Here is a 24,776-nt window from a genome sequence, read left to right as displayed (position 1 = left end):
TTTATAGTTGAGATGAAGTATATAAACAAAAATTACAGTATTTCAATTTAGCACAATTTACAATAATGAAATAGAAACAATTTTAAATTTGAAGTATTATTTTTATTATTATCACACTGGCTGATTCCCACCAAGGCAGGGTGGCCCGAAAAAGAAAAACTTTCACCATCATTCACTCCATCACTGTCTTGCCAGAAGGGTGCTTTACACTACAGTTTTTAAACTGCAACATTAACAACATTGAGCAATCATAAATTATTTAGGGGTTTTTGGTTAACTGGTAGGTGTAAAGTATAATGTTTGTCTGGTTAATTTTGGGTGATGAGATGATTTCTAAGTAGGGCCCAAAACTGATTTCCAGGCAGAGACCCTTTAGTATGTTCTGGCAGTGAATTCCAGATCTTCAGACCCTTTGTATGCATAGCATTTTTGCACGGAGAGATGGATACGAGGGATATCAAGGAATGTTTTGTGCATTGTGTTATACCTGTGTGTTCTGTTGTAGTTATCAAGGAGTTTGAGAGAAGGGTTAATATTGGAGTACTGTATAATGTTCTGTGTATGTAGTAGGCACAACAGTGTGTGGATGTTTTGTATATTAAGCAAGTTTAGGCTCTTTAAAAGTGGTGGAGTGTGTTGCCTAGTGCAGGGGTTAGCAATCAATCACACAGCAGCTTTTTGTTGGCTTATTAAAGGTTTAAGGTGATTTGCTGTTGTTGAGCCCCATGCACAATTGTATTCCATAACTTTTAACATTTCATGGCTCTGTATATTTTGAAATATTCACAGGGTGTGTGGTGGGTCCGTCGACGGCGACAGTTGGAACGACTACGCCATCAGCTTATGCCTATGTACAACTTTGATCCCACTGACGATGGGGATGATTGGGAAAATCAACTGTTAGAGGAGGAGCGTTCACTCAGGCCAGAAGCAGAAAAGGTAAATTTCCCTGGGTGCTTCTCTGTTTGTGTTTGTTCTTTATTAGTGTATTCATTGTTCCACCATAAAGCAGTAAGTAATGGATTAGTCAAATTTGAACAAAATAAAGAAAATTTATTGAGTGTATTACATCCATTGATTGTATTATCCATCTAACAATTAACTGAAAGTCTCAGATGAATAGCCTATCTGAAAACAGCCAGATAATAGAATAGGCAGCTGTAATATCTGGACTACAGTAGACCATTATATTACACGGATTTATTTGCCACATTTTGGTTATTGCACTATAGAAAAATTGCGGCACAATTTTATATAACACTTCATAAAATTAACTTTACACATTTCTGTTTGCGGGTGCAGAAAAAATTTCCCCAGCTCAAGTTGCCACCTTGTTGTGGGTCAGTGGGGAAGAGCTCCTGCCATCCCCTGCCACCACCAACACTCCCGCCGTCACCATCCCAGCCTTTGAATATGTGTCCAGTTCCATTCTGTCTTAGGAGGTAGCTGTGTTTGTGAATTGTGTTTTGATCTTCTAATTACCATAGCTTGCATTTGCCAAGAAATCATGGCACCCAGTAGACATACCTGTGTTGCTGAAAGTGGCAAGGAAAGGTATATGCATTCAAGTCTAAGAGATAACAAAGAAAATAGAGATATTAGATAAGAGATAGCCTGTGGCCGTAATGAAGCATCACTGTGCAATTAAAAAGAATGAGGTAAATATACGAGTTGTGTGATGAATACCTGACTGACTTACTTGACTAACTTAATTGACTGACTGAATGGCTTGACTGACTGACTGAATGACTTGACTGAATGACCTGACTGACTGACTGACTGAATGACTTGACTGACTGACTGACTGAATGACTTGACTGAATGACCTGACTGACTGACTGAATGACTTGACTGAATGACCTGACTGACTGACTGAATGACTTGACTGAATGACCTGACTGACTGACTGACTGAATGACTTGACTGACTGACTGAATGACTTGACTGAATGATTTACTGACTGACTGAATGACTTGACTGACTGAATGACTTGACTGAATGAACTGACTGAATGACTTGACTGACTGACTGAATGACTTGACTGAATGATTTACTGACTGACTGAATGACTTGACTGACTAAGTGACTTGACTGAATGAACTGACTGAATGACTTGACTGATTGACTGAATGACTTAATGACTTGACTGACTGACTGAATGACTTGACTGAATGACTTGACTGATTGACTGAATGACTTAATGACTTGACTGACTGACTGAATGACTTGACTGAATGACTTGACTGATTGACTGAATGACTTAATGACTTGACTGACTGAATGACTTGACTGACTGACTGAATGACTTGACTGACTGACTGAATGACTTGACTGACTGACTGAATGACTTGACTGACTGACTGAATGACTTGACTGACTGACTGAAAGACTTGACTGACTGACTGAAAGACTTGACTGACTGAAAGACTTGACGGACTGACTGAAAGACTTAATTGACTGAATGACTTAATTGACTGACTGACTGACTGAATGACTTACTTGACTGACTGACTGAATGACTTACTTGACTGACTGACTGAATGACTTACTTGACTGACTGACTGAATGACTTACTTGACTGACTGACTGAATGACTTACTTGACTGATTGAATGACTTGATTGATTGAATGACTTGACTGACTGAATGACTTGACTGAATGACTTGACTGAATGACTTGACTGAATGACTTGACTGAATGACTTGACTGAATGACTTGACTTGACTTGACTGACTGACTGAATGACTTACTTGACTGACTGACGTACTTGACTGACTGACTTAACCATTAAACTGTCTAAACGTAGATCTATGGTTGCTCGCGTAGCGTTTCTCTAAACGTAGATTTACGCTTTTTTTTTTTTTTTTTTACATGATTTCAAATGCGCTACGCACATAAATGTAGATCTACGTTTGGATAGTTTAAGGGTTAAAGTTAAACTTTTCACTGAAGAGGACCCTGAAACGGTGTCTAGAGCAGCTAATGCCTTACCGTCAATTGTATAAGGTACTGTGGGGGTAAAATAGAATAGAAATCCATTACAGAATTTATGCACACTCCAGTACAACCATCTACTTCAGTACCAGAACCTCTACCATCCACCTCAGCCCAGTATGGCTACAGCATAACTCTCCATTCTCTTCACAATCATCCACAAACACCAGCACCCACAGTTTAAGGTAAGAAATACTATTATTTCTGTTGCATTTGTAATCTTAAGCAGTAAAAACAACATAATGCATCACGACAATGAGATACTCACTCTTATTTTTGTAAGATCTGGAGGTCTAAAAAAAGTTTTGGCATTTTGGGATCTCCCAGGAAAGTAACCCTATTTTTCACACAAGTTCTTCTGTTTATCTAACACTGATTTACTACCGTGTAATATAACGGTCTACTGTATATTTAAAAAGCGTTGAAAAATACCAATAAAAATTCAAATGCAACTGCTGTTCCCACTTCCCTTAAATGTGTGTGATCATGAGAATGGCTTGTGGTCGTCTTTTAAGGACTTGGTTTTCTTGTTTCCTAAATTCTACCTTGTTTTTTTGTCTTTCTAAAACTATTGTTTAGATATATTTTTTTCTCTGATGTTTATCAAATATTGCAAATTTATTTTTATATATGGCCATTATAACGCAAGAGATTGTAATAACACTGTTGCAAACAAATCACAGAATGGGTGGAGGCTTGAACCTTGGCAGGTGAGTCCTTGAATTCTTAGAACAGTGTGTTACGGGACACGTAAGTACCCCCCGTCTTCTAATGACATATTCATTTTTTTTCCTATAATCTACGTTGTCCATAATTACTATATCATTTGCTTTGTTTCATAAGGTGAAGTCTAGGATCTTTCCTTAATTCATGGTAAAACTTAAATCTTTGAGGATAATTGTGTTACAGAGGTCTGAGCTGTGCTCAGACCTCTGCAACATTTGCCCTCAAAGATTTGTTAATTAAGTTATACCATGAATTAAGGAAAGATCCTAGACTTCACTGTACGAAACAGACAAAACAAATGCGATAGCAATTATGGACAAGGAAGATTATAGGGAAAAAATTAACATGTTATTAGAAGACTGGGGTACTTACGTGCCCCTTAACCACTCGACCTCCTGGCTGTAATAAGATTCATCCAACTAGGTATATTTCTGTATACCATAGAGAGGGTAGCATGGGCCCCACTGTGACCACAAACACAGGTTTTTACAGATAAATCCCACACCAATGTAACTGTGACTTGCTCTAGATCAAGACCCTTCAAAGTCGCTCGTGACTCATGAAATTGTAATATGATTGTAAACAACTCGCAGAACTGGTGGAGCTTGAACTCATGGCAGATGAGTTCTAAAACTCACAGGCCGGTGTACTAACCACTCTGCCACCTATTCTGTAATTTGATCTACAGTAGGTCCCCACTTATACAGCAGGTTAGGTTCTAGGCTACCGCTGGAAAGCAGAATGCCATTTTTTCACTTATAAATGCATATAATTGCCAGATAATAAGTTTATACTACATATATTACGTTAGCAATAGAACTATGCATTAAAAACAGTAAAAAGTAAAATACACACACAGTACACCTATTGCTTACCTTAAAATATTTGTAGTCTTAATGTAGGGTGAGAGGTGAGTAGTATTTATTGTAAGAAGTCAGGTGTGGGAGGTATGGTAGCCAATCTGGCCATCCCACCCACATGTAATACACTACAACATTTAAAACGCCCCAGAGCAATAAAATGCACATACAGTGCACTCATTACTTAAAATATTTGTAGTCCTAATGTAGGGTGAGAGGTGAGTAGTATTTATTTGTAGGAAATCAGGTGTGGGAGATATGGTAGCCAACAGGCCAGGCCACCCCACCCACACGTAGTATACTACGACATTTAAAGTGCCCTAGAGTGATAAAATGCATATACAGTGGTACCTTGACTTAAATTCATAATTCATTCCATGAACCAGCTCGTAACTCAATTTACTCAAATATCAAATCAATTTTCCTCACTGAAATTAATTGAAATGCCACTAATCCGTTCCAGCGAAATTCCTGGCTCTCAGGACACAGGAGACAACACTTCAGTATAACACTAATATCAACTCTACGGTTTATTTATCTATCACAATTGATGTAATATGACATAAACAATATAAATAACGTAGAAACATGATACATACGCTAGAACGAATAAAATGTCATTATGTGACAAGGAGTGGCAGCCACTCGCGAAGTAAAAATAATTATTGCTTTGACCATATCTTCCCATTCTTGCCCTTCTGAGGTCTTATTATAAGAGAAAATGGAGTGTTTGTGAGGCTAATTGCACTAGGTCATTAGTTTCATAAGGAAAACGCTGAAACAAAAGCAATTTTCAAAAAAAAATTTTTCCTCAAGTCAGGAGACTGGCCTTCATTTTGGGTGTGTATCTCGAAAATAAATCAACATAAATGCCTTGTGCATTCTCACAGAGAAGGCACATCAGCTTGGGGAAATATATGGCAAGTAGCATTTGCACCTGAGAAAATGCAAGTGATGATTGTCTCTAGGCACCATGATGGTAATGCTGGTGCAGTAGTAAGGATGAATGGGAGGGTGTTGGCACCTGGAGAAGAAGTTGATATCCTTGGGGTGAAATTTGACTCCAAACTAACCATGAAGAACCATGTTGTAAATCTTGCAAAAAAGGCAGCCCGGAAGCTTACAGCACTTCGCCGTATCTCGCATCTACTTGACAGTAGGGGTTGCAAGATTCTGTACCAGGCACAAGTACGCTCACACCTTGAGTATGCTCCACTTTCTTGGTTTGCCTGCCCCCCCTCTCATCTGCGACTGCTTGACAGAGTAGAGAACAGAGCAAGACGTCTCCTCTCTCGCCTGGACCCATCCTGGATAGATCTGTCATTTCAGCAGAGCCTTCAACATAGGAGGGATGTGGGTGGCCTTACTGTTATGTACAAGGCCAATATTGTCAAAGTACCACACTTGGCTCCACTTCGAGGACAGCGTGAAACAAGCTTTTATGCCACAAGACTGGCAGGAAGCAGCAACTTCACTCTGGCTGTACCCTTCTCCAGAACATCACTCCATCTGAGATCATATATACCCCGGATGACTCGAGTATGGAACACATTCGTACAGCATAATGATGTCAACGAGGTAGTTGATCAAATGAAAATTCTGGCCCACAGATGGCTCCAATTTCATCCTGTTCCCTACTTGTATGTCTCATAACAATAAAAATGCTTTCAAATGAGCTGATGTAGGTAACAGCTCTTAGCTTGCCAATAAAGTTAGGAATCCTTAACCTGTAAATAGCTTGTCAATAAAGCTAGGGATCCTTAACCTTGTCAAACCCTGTGTTAAAAAAAAAAAAAAAAAAGGTACGATGTACATACTACACTTGTACTGCCTCGCCAAGTTGACTACATGCACACCTCGCTTGTGTTTTTCTATGTTTTCATGCTTTAATTCAAAGGACATCATCGTTTTCTTCTCAGCACTGTCCTTTGCACTTACTTTCTTAGGACCCATGGTTAGGAAAAAGAAATTTGGCAAAATAACTGCACAAAACACAAGCACAACACAAGTGAGATACTTCCATGGCGAGGTAACCATGTGCACTGTTGTGGCATTCGCTGTGCCAACTAGTGGCAGTGTATCTGAAGCTCACTCGTAACTTGGATTTTGCCTCGCAGTTCAAAGCAAAAAAATCGACCGAGTGACGGCTCATAACTTGGAAAACTCGTAAATTGGGGCACTCGTAAGTCAAGGTACCACTGTATAGTACACTCATTACTTTAGCTTAAAATATTTGTAGTCTTAATGTACGATGAGAGGCGAGTCAACGAGGTAAAATGAATAAACGAGAGAGAGAGAACAAGTAAATGAGAGAGGAGAGAGAGATGTGCACATCATTTAACACGCGTTTATTTGGCACAATTTGAGTATTGCACGATTGAAGAATTGCAGCACAATTTTATGTAACACGTATAATTAATTTAACACGGTTCAGTTTGTGGGAAGGAAAAAAAAATTCTCTTTTGCTCAAGCAGCCACCTTGTTGTGGAGCAGCCAGGGAGCCCTCCCACCATGCCCTGCCACTCCCCAACACCACCCCACCATCCCAGCATTCATAATTCATGTGTGTCCAGTCTTTCTCTGCTACAAGGCAGCTGTGTTGTGAATTGTGTTATGATATTTTAATTACTATATCTTGTACCTGCAAGCAAACATGACACCCAGTAGCTATACCAGTGTTGCTGAAAATGGCAGAGGTATAAACACTTAAGTCTTAGAATTAACAAAAAACAAAGATATTAGACAAGAGATAATCTATAGCCGTAATGAAGTGTTACTTTGTACACAGAAAGAGGTAAACATAAGTTTGTGTGACTGACTGACTAAATGACTAACTTACTGAATGACTGAACTGACTGACTTACTGAGTGACTTGATGGACTTACTGAGTGACTTGATGGACTTACTGAGTGACTTGATGGACTTACTGAGTGACTTGATGGACTTACTGAGTGACTTGATGGACTTACTGAGTGACTTGATGGACCTACTGAGTGACTTGATGGACCTACTGAGTGACTTGATGGACCTACTGAGTGACTTGATGGACCTACTGAGTGACTTGATGGACCTACTGAGTGACTTGATGGACCTACTGAGTGACTTGATGGACCTACTGAGTGACTTGATGGACCTACTGAGTGACTTGATGGACCTACTGAGTGACTTGATGGACCTACTGAGTGACTTGATGGACCTACTGAGTGACTTGATGGACCTACTGAGTGACTTGATGGACCTACTGAGTGACTTGATGGACCTACTGAGTGACTTGATGGACCTACTGAGTGACTTGATGGACCTACTGAGTGACTTGATGGACCTACTGAGTGACTTGATGGACCTACTGAGTGACTTGATGGACCTACTGAGTGACTTGAAGGACCTGACTGAATGACTTGAAGTTTGATGGACCTACTGAGTGACTTGATGGACCTACTGAGTGACTTGATGGACCTACTGAGTGACTTGATGGACCTACTGAGTGACTTGATGGACCTACTGAGTGACTTGATGGACTGACTGAATGACTTGAAGTTAGACACTCTAGTACAACCATCAACTTTGGTACCAGAACCTCTACCATCCACCTTAGCCCAGTAGGGCCACAGCATAACTCTCCACTCGCTTCACAATCATCCACAAACACCAGCACCCACAATTTAAGAAATACTATTATTTCTGTTACTTTGTAGTCTTGCACAGTAAAAACTACATAATACATCACAACAATGAACTACATCTACCTATTCACTTTTATTTTTGTAAGATGTTGAGGCCTAAAAAAAAGTTGTTAGGCTTTTTGGGAGGTCCCAGGAACGTAACCCTATTTTTCCAGAAGTTCTTCAGTTCATCTAACATGATTTTACCTAACACGGCATTTTCAGGAATGTAATTACCATGCTAAATGACGGTCTACTGTATTTAAACAAGCAGAAGAACAAGTCTGGTTTTGGTTCATACACATTCATCTACATGTAGCATCTCATATTTGTTTAATTATTCTACTGTGAGGTGTATTTATCGTGTTTATATGTTACGTAGTGATTATAATTTAGAAAAAAATATAGATGGATTAATGAAAATGTTTATATTAACATATATGACATTTCATGTGCCTCAGAATGATTATTATTGTGTATTATTATTATTATTATTATTATTATCGTTATTATCATTGTTAATATGGCATCCTCGAGACTAATATAACACTCTTAGTGATATTAACCCTTTCAGGGTCGACAGGCCCTCTCAGAGACTTGTTCTCAGGGTCGGCCAAATTTCAAAAAAAAAAAAGAAAAATTCTTATGAACAGATAATCTTTTCCCGATCATAATGACACCAAAAGTATGAAATTTGATGGAAAACTTACGGAATTATGCTCTTGCAAAGTTAGCGGTCTCGACGATGTTTACGCATCGGCGATTTTGCTCACTTTGAGCCAATTCCAGTGTACTTGTCAACAAAAATCATAATTTCGCTAGAACTCCATTTTTTCTATTGAATGAGTACAAGAAACCACCCATTTACCGATTTCAACTATCCAATACAGTGGTCAGAATTTAGCAATTTTGCCAATTTCACACAAATTTCAAAAGATGCCAGTTTCCGAATAGGGTCCAGAATAAACAAGAAAGACATTCCTGGCACTAAAATAACATTTCCTCTGTTCATTAGTCATGTCCCCATGCCCCTCTTACATTCTTCTGCTTTCCACTTTGAATTTTTCTCACAAAAAAATAGATTTACTGTTATGCAGACTACTGCATTGGTGTAGAAATGGTATAAATAATATCAGCGCACTTGTGAAGGAATATTAGACTCACCAGTTGACGTATATTGGACGCATAGCATGATTTGTTTATTTTTGAACTTTGGTAAAAATCGAACATTTCTGCTACTTTGAGCTCAATTTCAAGGTACTTTTCTTTGTAAAACCAGTCAAAATCATCTCAATTTCTGTAATGTCGTCCATTCTATAAAATGAAACCAGGAAAATTAGAATACAGCAATAAATACCATACGAAAATACAGTGCAAAGTCGCTATTTTAATCCAAAAACACGGTCAAAGTTTTTTTTTTTCTCATTACGCACTATGCTGCAGGATTTTTTTTTATACCACGCACACTGACCACATAGACCCATTCTTTCATATGTAGGCCTACCAGCTTTCACTAGATTTGAGAGCACTAGAAATTAGGCGTACTAGTACGTCAAAAACCCTGGCTCGTAAGCCGTACTAGTATGGCCGAAACCCTGAAAGGGTTAATGTGTACCTGCATGCCAGCACAGTGTGTAAGTTTATTTAGGTGCAGGTACACATAAATATAATTATCAGAGTATCCACAAAATATGAAAAACTTTAAAACACTTGAAATTCAGGTAAGTTTCCAGACATAATGGAGAGACGTGGAGCTCAAGTAGAATATAAACAAACCGGGTGGGGCGCAGTGACTGTATTAACCCTTTCAGGGTCGAGAGGCCCTCTCCTAAACTCATTCTCAGAGTCAAAAATTTTTTGGAAAAAAAAAAAAAAAAAATTTATGAAATGATAGAGAATCTTTTCCTGGTTGACTCACGAAATCGTAATGACACGATTGCAAACAAATCATACCACGGATGGAGTTTGAACCCACGGTAAGAGTGTCTCAAAACTCCAGACGGTCACGTTAGCCACTGGGCTAGCTAGCTTAAATAAGATTCGTCCAACTAGGTATATTTCTACACCATAGGAAGGTTAGCATAGGCACCACTGTGTCCACAGCCACCTTAATCTTTAATGGACAATGTACTGTGTAGGTGCTTTACACAACGAGAAGCATTGGTATACTATACTGTACTCTGTATGGTGTCCTGTAGCTTGATCGCTAGCACACTCAGCTCACACACTGAGGTCTAGAGTTCAAACCACCTCCAGTACGGCTGGAAAACATTAGGGACGTGTTTCTGTAAGACACCTGCTGTCCCTGTTCACCCATCAGTAAAATGGGTACCTGGGAATTAGTCGATTGGTGTGGGTCACATCCTGGGACAAAACTGACCTAATTTGTCCAAAATGCTCTGCATAACAAGGGGCTTTCTATATAGTAGTGTCAATGATGTCAGCTAGGCCTGTATACCATGTCCATGTACTTGTAGTAAATAAAGATATTATTATTACATTCCTCTCTTTGCTTCCATAGACAAGTTCTTTGTCTCCACAGACTCCTCAGTGCACCACTCACTTTTTTTTCCTCGTCATTTCAGTGACTCGCCTCATCTTTTATAGACCCATCTGCTGACACGTCTACTCCTAAATATCTAAATACATTCACTTCCTCCATACTCTCTCCTTCCAATCTGATATCCAATCTTTCATTACCTAATTTTTTTTTTGTTATCCTCATCACCTCACTCTTTCCTCTATTTACTTTTAACTTTCTTCTTTTACATACCCTACCAAACTCATCCACCAACCTCTGCAACTTCTCTTCAGAATCTCCCAAAATCAGTGTCATCAGCAAAGAGCAACTGTGACAGCTCCCACTTTGTGTTAGCTTCTTTATCTTTTAACTCCACACCTCTTGCCAACACCTGAGTATTCACTTTTCTTACATCCCCATCTGTAAATATATTGAACAACCTTGGTGACATCACACATTCTTGTCTATGGCCTACTTTTACTGGGAAATAATCTCCCTCTTGCCTACATAATCCAACCTCAGCCTCACTAACCTTGTAAAAAAATTTCACTGCTTTCAGTAACCTACCTCTTATTCCATACATTTGCAACATCTGCCACATTGCCTCCCTATCCACCCTGTCATATGCCTTTTTCCAAATCCATTAATGCCACAAAAACCTCTTTACCCTTATCTAAATACTGTTCACCTATATGTTTCACTGTAAACACTTGGTCTACATACCTCCTACCCTTCCTAAAGCCTCCTTGTTCATCTACTATCCTACACTCCGTCTTACTCTTAATTGTTTCAATAACTACCATACACTTTACCAGGTATAATCAAGAGACTTATTCCCCTATAATTTTTGCACCCTTTTGTCCCCTTTGCCTTTATACACAAGAACTATGCATGCTCTCTGCAAATCCCTAGGTGCCTTACCCCTTTTCCATACATTTATTAAATAAAAGCACCAACCACTCCAAAACTATATCCCCACCCGTTTTTAACATTTCTGTCTTTATCCCATCAATCCCAGCTGCCTTACCCTGTTTCATTCTACCCACTGCCTCATGAACTTCCCTCACACTCACAACTAGCTCTTCCTCACTCCTACAAGATGTTACTCCTTGTCCTATGCACGAAATCACAGCTTCCCTATCTTCATCAACATTTAACAGTTCCTCAAAATATTCCCTCTATCTTTCCGATACCTCTAACTCTCCTAACCTATTTTTAAGTATCAAATCCATTTGCTCCTTAGGTTTCTTCAATTTATTAATCTCATTCCAAAATTTTATCTTATTTTCAACAAAATTTGTTAAGATAACATCTCACCCACTCTCTCATTTGCTCTCTTTTTACACTGCTCGAGTCATTTTTGCGATATCGTCTACCAATACCCCATTAAGATTTACACTAATCATCTACCTTTGTTGTCTCTTCTCGCTAATAAGAACCTCTCAGGAAAGCATGCTCGGTGGTCCCTCACATTCCATGACTACAACCCTGACCCCTGCAGAACTCTTAGTGTCAGTTCAGTGTCTGAGATCACTTCAAAGCACCTTTGAAACATTGCTTTGGTGTACAGTTTTTTGAAGTTTGAAATGACCTACTGGTCCATGGGCTGGATGAGAGGAGTGGTATTAGGGGGCAAGAACTTCACTGTGATGAAATTACACTCCTCAAACAATAGGCCTTCCAAATCTGGAGGATGAGCAGGAGCATTGTCCATTACCAGGAGGCACTTAAGTGGCAGATTATTTTCCAGGAGGTATTTCTTCAAACTCAGGCCAAACACTTCATGGACCCAGTCAAGGAAAATTAACCTCGTGACCCATGCCTCATTATCAGCTTACCACATAACGCACAGTTTACTCTTGACGACATTGTTTTTTCTAGAACACACTTAGATTTTCAGAGTGATACACCAGTTGAGGCTTCACTTTGAAATCCCCACTAGCATTAGCACAGAACAAAAAGAGTTAGCCTAGCCTCTATAGGCTTGTGTCCTGGCAGTGCCGTTTCCTCTTGCGTGATCTAGGTCCTCTTTGGCATTTTCTTCCAGAAGAGGCCTGTTGCATCACAATAAACACTCGTTGGGGGAGGAATCCTTCAGCCTCTACGTACCCCTTGAATTCATCAACAAATGCTTCGGCAGCACGTTTGTCAGAACCTGCAGCCTCGCCATGCCTTACCACACTGTGTATGCCACTTCACTTCTTGAATCTGTTGAACCAGCCTTTGCTGGCCTTAAATTCACTAGCAGCAGCACTCGTTTCTGGCATTTTCTTTACAAGATCCGTATGCAGCTGCCTTGCTTTCTTGCAAATTATCCCCTCCGAAACACTATCTCCCACTAATTGTTTCTCGTTGACCCACACCAACAACTCCATATCCTCGATTGTTTGAGACTTTTGTTTCGTTAGCATATTTACACCTTTCACAACATCAGCTTCCTTAATTTCTGCTTTCTTCAACAGGATGGAACTGATTGTTGATGTAGATTTCCCATACATCCTGGCCAGCTCCGCCACACATACGCCACTTTCATATTTTGCTATAATTTCTTTCTTGAATTCTATTGTGCTTCTCACCTTCTTTACCAAAGGACTGGCACTCTGAACTTTCTTTGGCCCTATGGTGGCTTATTTCACAGTCAATAAACAAACAAAAAAAGGAAGAAAGCCCAAAAAACAATGGATGAAGGCATGGAGTACTCCTTACTGAACGAGAGAGACACTTGAGACACTGAGACTGACTGTGATACGCGTGAGGTAGTGCGTTCAGCAGCCAGGTGGACACGTCTCATACCAACTGTTTCCGAGTGGATCCATGAAATCTGGGGGGGGGGGGATTTTGCCGAAAAAAGTGCTTGATTTCCGCACCAGCCTAAAACCGGGGGTCCACTGTGTTCCAGTTTCAAAATAGGGTCTCAGAATAAACAATGCACGCATTCTTGGCACTAAAATAGCATTCCTCTGTTTATTAGTTATGTTTCCAAGCTTTGCAAATGAATTCCATTTTGATTTTTTATTTGCATCAAAAAATAGAAGATTTACTGTTAGGCAATATTGTAATACTTGTATAAATATAGTATCAGCACTCGTAAATGCATATTAGACCCACCAGTTGGCATGTATTGGGCACATGATGTTATTTATTTACTCTTGAACATCAAAAATCGATTATTTCCGCTACTTTGAGCTCAGTTTCAAGCCATTTTCAGTACTAAAACCAATCAAAATTATCTCTGTTTCTGTAATATATCTCCGATTCTCTCAAATGAGACCAAGAAACTGCTAATACAACTGTAAAAAACACGAAAATACACCCCAGTCTGTTTTAATCAAAAAGGTTTTTTTTTTTCTTGTTATGCACTGCATGCTGCAGGATTTGTTTTATCAGATCGTCAGGTCCCAAGTACCATTCGTCTCCATTCACTCCTATCTAACACGCTCACGCACGCTTGCTGGAAGTCCAAGCCCCTTACCCACAAAACCTCCTTTACCCCCTCTCTCCAACCCTTTCGAGGACGACCCCTACCCCGCCTTCCTTCCCCTATAGATTTATATGCTTTCCATGTCATTCTACTTTGATCCATTCTCTCTAAATGACCAAACCACCTCAACAACCCCTCTTCTGCCCTCTGACTAATACTTTTATTAACTCCACACCTTCTCCTAATTTCCACACTCCGAATTTTCTGCATAATATTTACACCACACATTGCCCTTAAACAGGACATCTCCACTGCCTCCAACCGTCTCCTCGCTGCTGCATTTACCACCCAAGCTTCACACCCATATAAGAGTGTTGGTACTACTATACTTTCATACATTCCCTTCTTTGCCTCCATAGATAACGTTTTTTGACTCCACATATACCTCAACGCACCACTCACCTTTTTTCCCTCATCAATTCTATGATTAACCTCATCCTTCATAAATCCATCCGCCGACACGTCAACTCCCAAGTATCTGAAAACATTCACTTCTTCCATACCCCTCCTCCCCAATTTGATATCCAATTTTTCTTTATCTAAATCATTTGACACCCTCATCACCTTACTCTTTTCTATGTTCACTTTCAACTTTCTACCTTTACACACATTCCCAAACTCATCCACTAACCTTTGCAATTTTTCTTTAGAATCTCCCATAAGCACAGTATCATCAGCAAAAAGTAACTGTGTCAATTCCCATTTTGAATTTGATTCCCCATAATTTAATCCCACCCCTCTCCCAAACACCCTAGCATTTACTTCCTTAACAACCCCATCTATAAATATATTAAACAACCATGGTGACATCACACATCCCTGTCTAAGACCTACTTTTACCGGGAAATAGTCTCCCTCTCTTCTACACACCCTAACCTGAGCCTCACTATCTTCATAAAAACTCTTTACAGCATTTAATAACTTACCACCTATTCCATATACTTGCAACATCTGCCACATTGCTCCTCTATCCACTCTATCATATGCCTTTTCTAAATCCATAAATGCAATAAAAACTTCCCTACCTTTATCTAAATACTGTTCACATATATGCTTCAATGTAAACACTTGATCTACACATCCCCTACCCACTCTGAAACCTCCTTGCTCATCCGCAATCCTACATTCTGTCTTACCTCTAATTCTTTCAATTATAACCCTACCGTACACTTTTCCTGGTATACTCAGTAAGCTTATTCCTCTATAATTTTTACAGTCTCTTTTGTCCCCTTTCCCTTTATATAAAGGGACTATACATGCTCTCCGCCAATCCCTAGGTACCTTCCCCTCTTTCATACATTTATTGAACAAAAGTACCAACCACTCCAACACTATATCCCCCCCTGCTTTTAACATTTCTGTCATGATCCCATCAGTACCAGCTGCTTTACCCCCTTTCATTTTACGTAATGCCTCACGTACCTCCCCCACACTTACATTCTGCTCTTCTTCACTCCTAAAAGATGGTATACCTCCCTGACCAGTGCATGAAATTACTGCCTCTGTTTCTTCCTTAACATTTAAAAGTTCCTCAAAATATTCTCGCCATCTACCTAATACCTCCATCTCCCCATCTACTAACTCCCCTACTCTGTTTTTAACTGACAAATCCATATTTTCCCTTGGCTTTCTTAACTTGTTTAACTCACTCCAAAATTTTTTCTTATTTTCATTAAAATTTCTTGACAGTGCCTCTCCCACTCTATCATCTGCTCTCCTTTTGCACTCTCTCACCACTCTCTTTACCTTTCTTTTACTCTCCATATATTCTGCTCTTCTTATAACACTTCTGCTTTGTAAAAACCTCTCATAAGCTACCTTTTTCTCTTTTATCACACCCTTTACTTCATCATTCCACCAATCACTCCTCTTTCCTCCTGCACCCACCCTCCTATAACCACAAACTTCTGCCCCACATTCTAATACTGCATTTTTAAAACTATTCCAACCCTCTTCAACCCCCCCATTACTCATCTTTGCACTATCCCACCTTTCTGCCAATAGTCGCTTATATCTCGCCCGAACTTCCTCCTCCCTTAGTTTATACACTTTCACCTCCCTCTTACTTGTTGTTGCCACCTTCCTCTTTTCCCATCTACCTCTTACTCTAACTGTAGCTACAACTAAATAATGATCCGATATATCAGTTGCCCCTCTATAAACATGTTTTATATGGTGCACAATTACCACATAGATGCGGCAGATTTGCCGCTCACAGGTTATCTAAGTGAGCTGAGCTTATGGCGTAGAACTACGGTTTGGACCCTGGCTTCAAAGCCGTAGAACTATGGGACGGACCCTCAAAGGGTTAAATATTTAGTCTTTTATTGACTAAATTATTTGTTACTCTCATCACCTTGCTCTTTCTTATTTTCATTGAATGACTTATAAGGGTTTTTGATGTTCATAGAAATGTCTTTTCCTCCATTACAATCTACCTAGAAAGTTCCACACCATCCCATAACAAACATCTGTTTTACATTTATAATTCCAATTAGAATGATCATATTTATATGTTAGTAAGGATAATGTCAGCATTTTCTAGTTTTCATTCTTTAAGAAATGTTTACTGTGATTACATTTTATCACTAAGCTATGAGGCTAATAAAAATTAAATGCTGTTCTTCAACTCTTGGACAACTGTTAACCATTGAATAGTATAATGAGATGCTAATATTTTCTTTATCCTGCAGAGGTCTGGCAAGTATACTTTTTCTAAGGCAAGTCTAACTTATTCATATTACTGATTTGATGCCTAAAACAGGTGACTTATGAATAGTTAATAACTATCAAAACCTCTTTGTGATTTGTATAGCCTGCCTTCCAACAAAGCTAATATCTCTCATAACCTTTTGTAATTTGTAATGCTTATCTTGCAGCAAAATTGGTATCCTAGCTTCATGTCATTTGCATAGCTTGTTTTCCAACAAAGTTAATATCTGTCCCAGCTTTGTTAGTCATTTGTACTGCCTGTTATCCAGCAAAGTTTGTATCTACCCCAACCTTGTGTCATTGGTATAACCTGTCTGTCAACAAAACTAATATCTATCCCAACCTTGTCATTGGTATGGGGTTATCACACAAGAATCTGTGATTTGCTCTTTGTTGTGTAATTTGTTTCTTGTAATGAGTAAAATGTCATGTTTGGCCTTTAACTTTTATTTCCTACAGGCTTCCTACATACAGTATATGGTATATGTACATATAAAACACTATGTATGTATATATGCATGTACGTATGTAGTACATGTATATACCCGGTACAGTGTATACTTCTTTTAACTTGATGGCTATCTCCATCTAAGGCAGGGTGACCCAAAGAAGAAAACACATTATACAATATACAATACAATTTTTTATTTCTTTGCAAGTTTACATTGAGATTCTGTAGTTACAATAATGAGTTGCAGTGCAAAGAGAGCATTCATCATTATTCATTCAGTGTCTCTTCAGAAGTGCTCACATACAGTTCAGATTACACTCTGACTGCAACATCCCCATCCCTCCTTCATTTCAGATATAGCTCTTCCTACCTCTGGGACTAAAGTACATCTAATTGGTTTTTCCTGAATTTCTTCATAAAATTTACTTTGCTCACTTTCCAACAGTACGACCAACTTGTCTCCATTCACTCGTATCTAATACCCCTCACATACGGCCGCTGGATGCTCAAGCCCCTAAAACTTGATCTCTTTTATCCCCTTCCTCCAACTGTTCCAGGGATGACCCCTAGCCCTTATACCTTACACCCCATCCTGTCCTTCATCGTCCATATACCCAAACCACCTTAACAGTCCTTTCTCGGTCCTCTCTCTTACACCTTTAGTGATCCCACATTGGATTAATGTGGGATGGTGAATCCTTTCCATGACTTTCACATCACAAATTGCTCTCAAACGTGCCATCTTCACTATCATCGTTATTGTCATCATGATCATCACCATCATAATCAAACCCATTGCAATCATACGGCACTGTGTCATCTCCACTGCCTCTAGCAGCCTCCTCACTGCAGCATTCAAAATTCATTCATCATACCTTTATAAAAGTGTTGGTACTATTACATTCTGTTACATTTTTTTTTCCTTCATGGATAGTTTTCTTTCCATAAATGACTCGACATGCCACCCAGCATTTTCCCCTTCATCTATTATATGCTTCACCTGCTTTCATAGATCGATCTGCTGACATGTTCACTCAAATATCTAAATACATATATCCATTTCTTCCATACTCCCTCCTTCAAATCTGATATTCACACTATTTTTGCCTCAACTTTCTTTGTTGCCTTCATCACTTTGTTCTTTTCTACATTTACTTTTAATTTCCTTCTTTTACATACCCTCACACAGTCATCCACCAACCTTTGCTGCTTGTGTTCAGAAGCCCAAAACAAAAAGAACCTTCATCAGCAAAAAGCAGTTGTGATAACTCCAACTTCGTATCGAGTCCAACACCTTTTAATCCCACACTCCTTCTAAACACCCTAGCATTTACTTCTTTTACAACCCTCAATATTGATATATTAAACAACCGTGATGAAATCTTGCAGTCCTGTCTAAGTCGTGTTTTCACTGGGATATAGTTCCCCTCCCTCCTACATACCATAAACTGAGTATCACTCTATGCATAAAAACTAACTGCTTTTAGTTCTCTACCCCCTGTTCCATACATTTGGAACATCTACCACATAGCTCTCCTATCCACCCTATCCTTCACCTTTTTAAAATCTCTATACAGTGACCCCTGGTTGTCTTCAATGGGAGCTGGACAAATGCCTAAAGACAGTGCCAGATCAGCCGGGCTGTGGTTCGTACGTTGGATTGCATGTGGCCAGCAGTAACAGCCTCGTTGATCAGGCCCTGATCCACCGGGAGACCTGGTAGTGGACCAGGCCACTGGGGCGTTGATCCCTGGAATGCCCTCCAGGTAGTGGAACCTCTGGTCACGAATGCTCCCAAACACAAACAAATCGGTTCATGATCAAAAAGTTCGCCAAATTTTTGTATCTGTTCACAAATAAATAATCGGGTGCCGAACAAACACAGCCTTGTTAATTTTCACATTCCATGCCATTTTCTTTCATGCGCGCCAATTTTCCCCACTTCCTGTTGTTTGCGTACACTTAACTCTGTAATTTAAGGTTTTTTTCTCTATTAAACTGTGCATTATTTTGTATAATTAAGGATTTTTCAAACTTTCATTATTTTTTCTGTGCTTAAAACTCTTAAAAAAAAACTATTTACAGCGAATGGTTTGTAGGGGTCTGGAATGGACTCGTGCAATGTTAGTTTTCTCTGTTCTTCAAGGTTTTCTCAGCATTATTCAAGGTTTTTACTCTTAGTTTACTATACACTGTGCATTCTGTGGTATAATTAACTATTTTTGTGCTTAAAAATCTTAAAAAAAAACAATATTTACATACAGTTCGTTGGGGTCTGGAAAGGATTAGTCATATTTACGTACAATCCAATGGGAAAATTAGGTTTGGGCCATGACCAAATTGGATCGCAACCCGAGTTTTGGAATGAATTATGGTCATGATCAGAGGTTTCACTGTATGCTTTAATATAAATGCTTGGCATACACATACCCTACTCTTATGGGGTATGCTCCACTGCAGTCCTACCTTGTCTTATTCCTAACCCTTCCTACAATATTTATTTTTGTTAACATCCCTCCCTCAGAGTGCTGGCACTGTGCTTCCCATCTCTAGGAATCAAGTCCGGCCTGCCGGTTTCCCTGAATCCCTTCATAAATGTTACCCTGCTCACACTCCAACAACATGTCAAGTCCTGAAAACCATTTGTCTCCATTCACTCCTGTCAGATATGCTTGTGCATGCTTGCTGGAAGTCTAGGCCCCTCGCATACAAAACCTCCTTTACCCCCTCCCTCCAACCTTTCCTAGGCCGACCCCCTACACCACCTTCCTTCCACTACAGATTTATACACTGTCATTTTATTTCATTTTATTATCGCTCTGGATAATAGTTTTAGTAATCCTGCACCTCCTCCTAATCTCCAAACTACGGATTCTCTGCATTATATTCACACCACACATTGCCCTTAGACATGACATCTCCACTGCCTCCAGCCTTCTCCTTGTTACAACATTCACCACCCATGCCTCACACCCATACAAGAGTGTTGGTACAACTATGCTCTCATACAGTCCCCTCTTTTCTTTCATGGATAAAGTTCTTTGTCTCCACAGACTCCTCACGTTACCACTCGCCTTTTTCCCCTCGTCAATTCTATGCTTCGCCTCATCTTTCATAGACCCATTTGCTGACACATCCACTCCCAAATATCAGAATACATTCACCTTCTCCATACTTTCTTCAGTCTGTTATAGAATTTTCTGTTATCTAATTTTTTCTTATCCTCATCACCTTACTCATTCCTATACAGCCTCTCCTCACTTAGCGATGTATTCATTTACTGATGCCTCGGACTTACGATGGGTTCTCTGACCAGTATGCATGCTTAAATAATGTATGTTAGAGCTGATTTCCTCTATTCTATTTATTATAATATACAGTACACTACTGCATAAACATTTAAAAATACAGTAGAACCTCCACTAACGAGTTTAGTCCATTCCGTGGCCTTACCCACATCTGGATTTGCTCATTTGCAGAATTAATTTTCCTCATTTAAATTAATTGAAATGGAGTTAATTCATTCCGATGGAATTCCAGGCACCATAAAATACTTCAAAAATTTCCCTAATATCAACTCTACAGCTTATTTATCTATCACAATTCATCTAGTATGACATAAACAATATAAATAACATAGAAACCTGATAAATGCTCTTGAATGAATAAAATGTCATTATACATGTGGCAGTGTCGGCAGCCGACGAGAGTCTGTCTGGAGACAGGACAAAATACTCCTTGAATATTTCACTATCATCAGCTCTACGGCTTACTTATCTATCAAAATTCATCTAATGTGACATAAGAAACAATATAAATAACAGAAACCTGATATATACTCAAGAATGAATAAAATATGTCGTGTGACAAGTGGAGGCGGCCATAACCGCTCCAGCATTGTTGTGGTAAACACTGCCATCTAGTGACAGTCTTTTGAAGCTGTCTATTATTATAATTATTATTATATAGTACATTATTATTATACATGGGTAGACTATTCTGCAGCCATCACAGTCATAGCCTCTAGTCCAGATGTAGTCGGGGAGTCCCCTCCCAGGAAAAATGTTGGAGCCATGACAACAGATGGTGGTGTCTCTGGATTGGCTATGGAGGACTGTAGTGCAGCTCTAGGGCCAGCACAGATTAAGAATACATCCAGCACGAATTGTACCCAGCCAAAAACAAAATGGTGCAAATACTATGTTCGGGGCATCTGTAAACACGGAATATCAGGGAAAACGAATGGGGTATGCAACTTTGAGCATCCCAAAAAATGTTTTGACCTCCTGTCTAAGGGAGTGTGTTGTTCTACCTCTTGCAAACACTTCCACCCTGAGATGTGTCAGTCTTCAGTCCTTGAAAAACAATGTTGCAATACCAATGGCACTGCATATCTAAAAGGGACCAGGAGGCACACACCCCATACAACTCATAGTAGCTATGACAACACCCAAAGTGATTTTTTAGTGGTAGAAAACAAAGAAAGAAAATGGAAAGAGGTGGTTCAGATATGTAGAGAGAATGGAGCAAAACAGAATGACTTCAAGAGTGTATCAGTCTGTAGTGGAAGGAAGGCGGGGTAGGGGTCGGCCTAGGAAAGGTTGGAGGGAGGGGGTAAAGGAGGTTTCGTGTGCGAGGGGCTTGGACTTCCAGCGGGCATGCATGAGCGTGTTTGATAGGAGTCAGTGGAGACAAATGGTCTTTACTACTTGACGTGCTGTTGGAGTGTGAGCAAAGTAACATTTATGAAGGGGTTCAGGGAAACCGGCAGGCCGGACTCGAGTCCTGGAGATGGGAAATACAGTGCCTGCACTCTGAAGGACGGGTGTTAATGTTGCAGTTTAAAAACTGTAGTGTAAAGCACCCTTCTGGCAAGACAGTGATGGAATGAATGATGGTGAAAGTTTTTCTTTTTCGGGCCACCCTGCCTTGGTGGGAATCGGCCAGTGTGCTAATAAAAAAAAAAAAAATAGTCCACCACCTTGGAGCCTTGTTGGACTGGAGGCACAGCCAGTGGCCCCTCTGGGCTCACAGCTACTGATGCCAACAAAAAAATCCCCCCAACAAACATGCAACACAACCTCATTTATATTTGCTAATATACAGGGCCTTAAGTCATCCACAAACAACAAAATACCTTTCATTAGTGGACTTCTAGGGGAGTCAGATGCAATGTTTACAGCCTTCACAGAGACCCATGCAAAATATTACTTTGACAGTGAAATATGGATACCTGGATACAACCTTTTCAGATGCGACAGAAAGAACAGGCAACAAGGCGGGGTTGGCCTCAAGGTCAGAGTCGCTCATTTGCATAGAGATACTGAACACCAAATGATGTAGCTGAAGTTCTGACAGTAAAAATCGAGAACCAAAACTTGGTCATTATACATGTATATAAGCCACCGGATGCAACTTCCCAACAGTTTTATTTATTTATTTATTTATTTATTTATTTACAATTTGCGCATACAGAGGTACAAAAAAATACAGATAAGAGCAGCATGCCAAAGCCACTTGTACTATGCATAGCATTTCGGGCTGGCTTAAAATTAACTAAGCAATGATGAAATCAGTGATAATACATTATTGTAAACAGATAACTATAAAGCATAAATGAGTATTACAAAGACAGGTCATATGGTTGCATGCATTGTTGTACATTCAGTCGTATGGAGTATTCTGTTAGGTAGTGTATTTAAAAAATAATAAAGTTAGATTGGGTTTTAGGTTTAACATTTATGTGATATAATTGTGAGAAACATTTAAGATATACAATTTATAAGGTTCAGTTATTCAGTATTTATTTGGTTTTCTGTGAGTAAGTGATCTTTGAGAAGAGACTTGAATTTATAAACAGGTAGTGTTTCTTTTATATTTACAGGTAATGAATTCCAGATTTTAGGGCCTTTTATGTGCATTGAGTTTTTGCATAGTGTGAGATGGACATGAGGAACATCAAAGAGTGATCTGTGCCTTGTGTTATGGTCATGTGTTCTGTTGAGGTTGGCAAGGAGATGTTTGAGGGGAGGGTTAATATCAGAGTTAAGTGTTCTATGTATGTAATAGGTGCAGTAATAAGTATGGATGTTTTGTATGGTGAGTAGGTTTAGTGTCCTAACTGTTGCATGTGTGTCTTACCTAACACTTGCTGTTTCTGTTGGTGGGAGTTGGGGTTCATCTGATTTTGCTAATTTTATTTCGCTATTTCGTGATATCTTTATATCACCTCGTAAGTTGGATAATCTGTTCTCATAATACAATTTTTTTGCCCTTCTTATCAGGCTGGTTAGGATTGATGAGTAACGTTTTGTTTGGTCTCTGGTTATGTGACCCATTCTGTACTGTTTTTCATATTGGTGTTTTGTATTTATGGATTTGAGAATGCTGGGTGTTAGCCAGGGACTGTTCAGTCTCTTAGCTGTCATCTGTTTAGTTTTTTTAGGGCAGTGCTTGTTATAGAGATATTGGGTCTTTTTTTAGAAAATTATTAATACATTCGTCAATATCTGTATAGATTTCTAGCTCAGTGTGCCAATCAATGTTTGCTACTGCTGTTGTGAAGTTATTAATGGCTGCCTCATTGTGAAGTCTGAAGGTGACTTTAGTAGTGTCTTGGGGTAGTTTACCAAGAGTTGTTATGAGGAAAGTAGGGTAGTGGTCTGTGGTATTATCTGTAATTATGCCTGATTTTAAAGGGGATATGGTGTTGGTCCAGTTCAAAGAACAACTGTCAAAAATCGACTCCTGTCTGGATAACTTTCCAGCCCCATCCCCAAACATCTTGCTGCTTGGTGACTTCAATCAAAGACACACAAAATGGAAGAATATAGCAAATGTTGTAGCAGAAATAATCCCTGGAGGTAGCTCAGATGAAAGGTCACACACACAGAAGCTGCTGAATTTCTGCAACAAATACACCCTAAGTCAGCAGATAGTGGAGCCAACAAGACTGGAGAACACACTGGACCTTATTTTCACAAATAATGAAGACCTGGTAAGGAATATAACAATATCAAAAACAACAACATTCTGATCACAATCTAATCGAAGTCCAGACTTGAATGCACAGGAGTCCTGATCGGCATGATGCATACAGTTATGAGGGTACCTTTACCAAATTCAACGTCAACAATAAGAACATCACACAAATAACCTGCACATAAAAGAGAGAAGCTTACGACGACGTTTCGGTCCGACTTGGACCATTGACAAAGTCACACTAACCAGAGGTGGAGCAGGACGGCTATATTTAGGCAGGAAGAGGTGGTGGTAGTAGTAGTAGTAGTACAAGAGTTGTATATAATACCGACAAGATGAAATTAAGACACATGCAGAACACCTGGGCATCACCATTATAGACGTTTCG

The 24,776-nt window shown here is 39.4% G+C and overlaps 1 protein-coding gene across 1 annotated transcript in view; it reads left to right on the top strand.

The window, feature by feature from the left end:
- Nucleotides 1-789: 789 nt before the first annotated feature.
- Nucleotides 790-24,776, top strand: part of LOC128685356 (uncharacterized protein C3orf18 homolog) — a gene marked incomplete at its 5' end in the record, with an annotated part of 49,101 nt that continues 25,114 nt past the window's right edge. The window contains 2 exon segments of the mRNA XM_070082752.1: nt 790-939; nt 16,938-16,964. Of these exon segments, the coding sequence (XP_069938853.1) occupies nt 790-939; nt 16,938-16,964 (177 nt within the window).

This window comes from Cherax quadricarinatus, chromosome 8 (genome assembly GCF_038502225.1).
Source record: "Cherax quadricarinatus isolate ZL_2023a chromosome 8, ASM3850222v1, whole genome shotgun sequence".
Lineage (NCBI taxonomy): Eukaryota > Metazoa > Arthropoda > Malacostraca > Decapoda > Parastacidae > Cherax > Cherax quadricarinatus.
Note: the sequence above shows the minus strand (reverse complement) of the source record. Positions and strands in the feature narration are given on the sequence as shown.